The sequence below is a fragment of the Corapipo altera genome, unplaced genomic scaffold (assembly GCF_003945725.1).
Source record: "Corapipo altera isolate COAL_440 unplaced genomic scaffold, ASM394572v1 160, whole genome shotgun sequence".
Taxonomy (NCBI): Eukaryota; Metazoa; Chordata; class Aves; order Passeriformes; family Pipridae; genus Corapipo; species Corapipo altera.
Window position 1 is genome coordinate 697216 of NW_020885016.1, and position 7000 is coordinate 704215.

At 61.8% G+C, this 7000-nt stretch overlaps 1 protein-coding gene across 1 annotated transcript in view; it reads left to right on the forward strand.

Moving 5' to 3' along the window:
• LOC113958984 (START domain-containing protein 10-like) overlaps positions 1–2633 on the forward strand; it is a 5865-nt gene extending 3232 nt beyond the window's left edge. Inside the window, exons 2-6 of the mRNA XM_027667655.1 lie at positions 194–341; positions 446–549; positions 642–759; positions 989–1041; positions 1683–2633. Coding sequence (XP_027523456.1) covers positions 194–341; positions 446–549; positions 642–759; positions 989–1041; positions 1683–1895 — 636 coding nt within the window. The 3' untranslated portion in view covers positions 1896–2633. The remainder of the gene's footprint in view (positions 1–193; positions 342–445; positions 550–641; positions 760–988; positions 1042–1682) is intronic.
• Positions 2634–7000: the final 4367 nt, after the last annotated feature.

Consider the following 7000-nt stretch of genomic DNA (forward strand, 5'->3'; position numbering starts at 1 on the left):
CACTGCCCACAGAGACACACCACTGCCTAGAGGGACACACCACTGCCTAGAGGGACACACCACTGCCCATGGTGACACACCACTGCACACACGAACACACCACTGCCCACACGGACACACCACTGCCCACAGGGACAGCCAAAAGCTCCGTGGTCTGGGCTTGAGTGCTGACCCCCTGCCTGTCTCCCCACAGACCCGCATCTCCTGCAAGGATGTCCCTGCCGAGACCCTCTACGATGTGCTGCACGACACCAGCTACCGCAAGAAATGGGACTCCAACATGATCGAGACCTACGACATCGGGCGCCTCACCGTCAACGCTGACGTCGGATACTACTCCTGTGAGCAGCCCCCAGCCCCTGGAGACTCCTCCTCCCCAGCCCCACAGCCCTGTGAGCGTGTGTGGGGCCGTGGGGCTGGCGGTGTAACTGTTCCCTGCCCGCAGGGAAGTGCCCCAGCCCCCTGAAGAACAGGGATTTCGTCACCTTGCGCTCCTGGCTGCCCCTGGGCAACGACTACATGATCATCAACTACAGCGTCAAGCACCCGGTGAGCCCCCCACTGCCCCCGGTCCTGGCAGGGGTGCCAGCAGGCACGGGCAGGGCTGGGCAGGCTCTGAGGGGCATGGGATCTCTCTGCAGAATTACCCACCCCGGAAGGATTTTGTGAGGGCCGTGTCCCTGCAGACAGGTTACCTGATCAAGGCCAACGGCGACGGCGCCTGTGTCCTCTATTACCTCACCCAGGTGGACCCTCGAGGTGAGTGCCAGCGGGAGGGGAGGGGGCACCGTGCCCAGTGTGCCCCCAGTGCTCACCCGCTGGCTCTCCATCACCCGGGCTCTGGGGAGTGGGGACAACCCAAGGAGAAAGGGGTCCCTCCCTCATCAGCCCTGGGGTTGCTCAGGCTGGCACGGAGCGCTGCAGGCTCCCGGTGCCTCCCCTGGGGCTGGCCCTGCTTGCCTGATGACAGGGCTTTGGGCTCTTGCAGGGTCGCTGCCAAAGTGGGTGGTGAACCGTGTCTCCCAGTTTGTGGCACCGAAGGTAAGCAGGGTGCGTGGCTGGTGGTGGGATGCACAGGCAGCAGGGATGAGCTGCCCCTAAGTACCCCTGGGTAGGGGCAGGATGGGTGGTGGATGACCCAGGGCCCACAGAATGGGTGCTGGGTGACACAGGGTTCACAGGACAGGTCCTAGGTGACGCAGAGCTCATGACACAGGTACTGGGTATCCCAGGGCTCACAGAATGGGTACTGGGTGACCCAGAGCTCGCAGGATGTACCCTAGGTGACACACAGGATGGATACTGGGTGACCAAGGCTCACAGAACGGGTACTGGGTGACCCAGAACTCACAGGATGTGTCCTGTGTGACACACAGCATGGGTGCTGGGTGACCCAGGGCTCCCAGGATGGGTGCTGAGTGATCAGGGCTCACAGGATGTGTTCTGTGTGACACGCAGGATGGGTGCTGGGTGACCCAGGGCTCCCAGACCGGGTACTGGGTGGTCCACAGCTCCCAGGATGTGTCCTGGGTGACACACAGGATGGGTGCTGGGTGACACTGGGCATGCTGCTGGGGCTCTGTGCTCCAAGCCAGGCCCACATCCCCTTCCAACACCCCCAAAAACCAGCAGTGGGGGAGCTGGGAGCCGGGGCTCCATCCCCAGATCTGCTCTGCCTGCAGGCCATGAAGAAGATCTACAAGGCTGGGCTGAAGTACCCAGAGTGGAAACGCAAGCACGACCCCGAGTACAAGCCCTGGGTGTACCCGGAGCAGAACACCCTGCCCAGCGTGAGCCTGGCCGAGCTCTCGGTGCAGCACGCCGACTCCCTGGAGAACATCGACGAGACGGGGCTGTCCGAGGACCACCTGAGCACCAGTGACCACGAGGCCTGAGCCCTCTCCACGGGCTCTTGTGGGGGGACACCCTCAAGACCGAGGCTTGGCAGCCAGGGGGCACGGGTGGGAATTTGGCCCCATGCCCCCCAATAGGCAGATCTGCTCTCCAACTCCATCGTAGACCCCCCTACCCAGGCAGCAGGGTGCTGTCCCATGGGAATCTGAGTCACAAGTGCTGGAAAGAGGGAGGATGGGCACCCTGGTGCCCCCTGTGCCCATGGAAATGTCCCCACAGGAGGTAGTGCTGGCAGTGGGAGCAGGTGCCCCAAGGAGAGGCTGGGCAGAGCAAGAGAGGGGGAACCCTTCATGGAGTGAATAGGAGCTTTCCTGGCACCGGGATATGCCTCTCTCATGTTAAGATCTTCTAGGGGTGTCCCTCAAAGGTCCAGAAGTGGGGGGCTGTGGGGGCTCTGCTCAGGCTTTGCAGCAGCACAGGGCTTAGATTGACCCACTCTGGCCCAAGGTCTGCCACAGCCAAGGTCAGGCTGGACCCGCTGCAGCCCCACCACCCTTTGTGTGACCCCTTCACCTCAGGGAGCCCTCCCAGGTCCTCTCCTGAGTGCCAGGCTTGCCTCTACAGACTGGCTCTAGCCCAGCTGGCTCTGGGGACCCCTCCCTCAGGTGGTGTTTGGGGGGCTTGTCCTGGCAGGGAGGGGGGGCTTGGGCAGCCTGTGTCCCCACTCTCCCGGTGTTTGCCGCTGCTGTGGTTTCTGGCGCAACAATAAAGGGGTTGGTGTGTGTGCGAGAGAACGTCGGGTTGGCACGGGATGAGGTTGGTACCGAGCCCACCCAGAGGCTGGGCAGGTACTTGGTCTGGGTGGGACAGGAGGGTTGGTCCATCCAGCAGCCCGGGGTGACCCTCAGCAGGGAGCGGGGTGGCCACGGCAGGGCAGGACAGACGGATGCCGGGCTCTGCACCCCTGCGTGCGCGTGGGTGGGGCTGCGTGGGCACGGGGCAGCTCCCACCAACGGGAAGTTGGTCTAGACAGACACTGCTGTGGGAATACGCTGACAGATGAGGGATTTTCCACCCACTATTCGCCCCCACGCTGAGAGGCTGCCTGTGGCTGCTGGGCTCCTGCCCCAGCTGGGTTTAAGCCTGACCTGTGCAAATGGGGCTGTCACTGATGATGGTGCTGGCTTGCTCAGCTCCAGATCTGTCCCACAAGGTAAAAACTGGGGGACACGGCCAGGATGTCACACAGCCAGAGTGTGGGGGACAGTCGAGGCAGTGGTGTGGGACAACCCCCTGGCAGCACCCAGGGCTTGCAGCCTGCCCAGAGCCACCTCCCTCTGTGGCTTTTGGGGCCTCTCTGACCTGGCTCGTGCTCCCTGGTCCCGCTGACCTGCTGTGAGTTTTGAGTGCCATTGCCCTGTGCATGCTTTCCGATTCATCCAGACACCCACTCCAGCATCTCGGGTGTGGATGTTCGCTGTTCCCCCTTTAACCACCCCCTTAGGTCATGTTATGTCCCCTGTACTGCCTCAGGGGGACATCGCTCACATACGGAGTGCTGGGGAGGGGAGAGGAGGTCCTGTCTGTTGGGACAGTCGGCTCCCACGGCTTGCAGCTGGGCTGGCTGCACGGCCGCCTCCACAAGGAAAACGAGGGAAACCCAAGGACAGCAGATGTGCAGCTCCCTCCTCCCAATGCTCTGGGTTCATGGCGAGGGGAGCAGCACCCATTCCTCATGCTGCTCCCACCATGGGGGCAGACAGAGGGCACCCTCAACAGGGACGATTATACCTGTGAAAACGCACATCCCAGTCCCAAATCGCCCCCAAAACACTTTGAAAGAGCTGGGCTCTGCGGCCGGAGCAAGGGGATTAAACACCTTCATGGGGCACAGCCCACTGGGATCCCGAGCCCTCGGGGTAATGGGGTGAAGACCACCCCTGACAGCCCCAGTCCTGCAGGAAGCAGCCTCATCCCACCTCATCCCGCCTCATTCCCCGGATGTTTCTCTGCAGGATCAGGCTGCAGCTCTGCCGTGGGGTTATTTTTAGCCAGCCCTGAGTGGGTGTGAGGAGCTGCTACCTGAGCACCGAGAGCCCGGCGGGGAGTCCCTGCTCCCCAGCCAGCCCCAGGGAATGATGTGCCGGCACGGGTGACACCTCAGCCCAGGATGTGTCCCAAAATGACCAGGATGGTGGTGGCACGGGGAGGAGAAGGGCTGCTGGGGTGGCAGGGACATGGGTCCACATCCAGCATTGGGCAGAGCTCCTGCCCCGCAGCATCACCCGGCCAGGGAGTAGGGTGGAATTTGGGGGGCTGGAGGGACGAGGGGCTGCCTCACCAGGAGCCCCAGTGCGGGGATTTCTTTCCGATTGATGTGCCACTGCCGGGTTTCCTGTGGCACAAACAGGAAAGGGGCCGGGCATTGGTGTCCCGAGCGAGGGACGGGACAGACAGGGCGTGGGGGGCTCCGAGCGCCCCCCCGGGTGCCCCCGCTGGGATTCTGGGGGAGCGGGTGGCCCACGGCCCAGTGGGGCGAGGGCCAGGCATGTGGGGGCTGCAGCCCAGCAGGACAGCCCAGCTGGACGGCTTTTCCTGCCTGGCCCCGAGCGGAGAGGAGCCGCCCGCGCGCACAGATTGGAAAGGAAACGGGAAGCTGCTGCTGGACGAGAGATTAGCCCGGAGGCAGTGATGTCAGCCCTGATGGATGGGGGGCAGGGGCAGCGTGGCATGGGCCCCCAGTCCTGGCTACACGCAGTGTCAAACGTGCCCTGGCTGGGGGAGGATGCGACTCCATCCCTGGATCTCCTGATTTGCACCTCCTGAGCTCATGGATAGGTCTTGGGCAGCCCTTGGCCCCACCACCCACACCAGGACCCTGAGCTCAGCAAGGAACCCCCTGTAGGCCCTCTTACCTCATGGACTGACTTTCAGCTGGGCTCTTGCTGGAGAGATCCAGCAGGTTTCCAAGCCCAACAACCTCAAGCTTCCCCTCCCCACTCCTCCACCAAGCCCTACCAGGGGCTCAGCTCTCAGCTGTGCCCTGGCAAAGCCCCCAGGCTCAGACCCCACCCCACATTTCCAGCTGTTAAATGTGACATTTACCCCCTACGTATGAGCTTTGAGTGTCCCTCACCCCAGCCTGCTCCTTAGAGATGCTCCCACCATCACCCCACACATCCCCCAGCATGATCCAGCATGGGCAGGGCTGAAGGAAAAGCAAAAGCTGCTCCAGGGTGCAATGAAAGCTGATGGCTAGGGATGGATGGATGGATGGATCGATGGATGGATGGCTAGAAAAAGAGAAGGAGGAAGGGGGGGAGGGAGAGAGAGAGGAAGGGAGGGAGCAAGGGAGGGAGGGAGGGAAAATGGTTAAAGAGATGGATGGATGAGCATCTGGACATGTGGACCTTGAGGGACAGTGTCATCCTGGGTACTGCCTGGAAAGGGGAAGGACCACACAGGCCTTTTCGCTGGAAGGATCTAACCTTCACTTTGATGTTAGCTTCCTCCAGCCCTTGCCAGCATCTTCCCAAAGCCAAATCCCTCAGCCCTAGGGGTGTTTTCTGATCCTGCCCATCTGCCTCTTTCAGGGAGCAGGCATAACCTTCCTGCTCTGTGAACACCACAGCCAGGACAGGGCTCTCTACCTCTGCCCAAGTGTGCTGCTGTCTAAATATAGATCCCATCAGCAGGATGGCAAACCCTGGCAGAGGCTTTGAAACCTGTGCTGCAGAAAATGGGGCTGGTAGGGCAGGGAGGGGATCCTGCCCCTCTGCCCAGCCCTGGGCAGGCACATCTGCAGGGCTGGGCCCAGCTCGGGCTCCTCAGCACAGCAGGGCCAGGGAGCTCCTGCAGCGGGGCCAGCGCAGGCTGCGGAGATGCCCAAGGGATGGAGCAGCTCTGGGAGCAGCAAAGGCTGAGGGAGCTGGGGCTGTTCAGCCTCCAGAGCAGAGCCTGAGAGGGGCCCTCCCCAGGGTATGTCAGGGAGGGGGCAGAGGCTGGAGCAGGCTCTGCTCAGGGGGCCCAGCAATGGCCCAAGAGGAACGGGCAGGAACTGATGCCCAGGAAGTTCCAGGTGGACAGGAGGAAGAACTTCTTTGCTGGGCAGTGACCCAGCCCTGAAGAGGGAGCAGAGAGGGTGTGGAGTCTCCTCACTGGAGATATTCCAGAGCTGTCTGGACACAATCCTGTGCCATGGGCTCTGGGAAGGCCCTGCTGGGTCCCTTCCAACCTGACCCATCCTGGAATTCTGTCTCTAGAGATGCTGCTCAACAGCGGTGAGCCAGGATCTGGCCCCACTCAGGACTTCACTGGTGCAAATGCCTCCAGCAGGGCAGAATGGAAATGGTGACACATCATCTGTCACCAGCACTGCCAGCACCCTTTGCTCCATCCTCCCGCTCATACCACAGATCTCAGCAACCTTCCCACGAGCAGCGGTGCCAAACAGCTTCCTCTGAGAGGCAGGAGGATGGCACAGTCTGCAGTGCAGGGCCAGAGGATCCCTGCACACCCTCAGGGTCCCTGTGCACCCTGTCTCCACACCCCACCCACAAGGTGGTCCAAGGGGCCACCCATGCCATCCCCAGCCCTGGGGATGTGCCACTCCCTGCAGCTGGCAGGGAAGGGGGAGGAAGGCAAAAGCTATGCCAGACTCGTGCTGAATTCTGCTTCTGCTTTGTAGGAGCAGCCTGTGATAAGGAGAACCTGCCTTTCCTGCATGCAGAGAGGCTTGTACAGGGTGGCCCTCCCACACCAGGGGCTCCCAATGTTCCCAAACCCCTGCAGTGGCTTTTGGGGGCATTACTGGGGCAGGAAAGGACTGGCTTGAGCTGGAGTAAGGGTGTCCTCAGATCTGGACCCTCCAGGGCAGGGGGAGGTTATCAGCTGTGGCATCAGAAGCGGAGAAGGGTGTTGTGAGATACCAGGCTCAGACATCCTTCGTGTGCAAGGTTGGGTAAGGGCAGAGCCAGACAAACTGCCAGCCCTGCTGGGGCTCTTGTGAAAAGTGCTTTCTTAAAGGCAGCTGGGTCAGTCCATGGTGAAAGCTCAGGTTCCTTGCAGGAGAGAATCCCTCTGGACATCCCACTTCCACCCCAGCCCCTGTTGTTATCCCGGCTCACTCCACATCCCCCTTGCCATG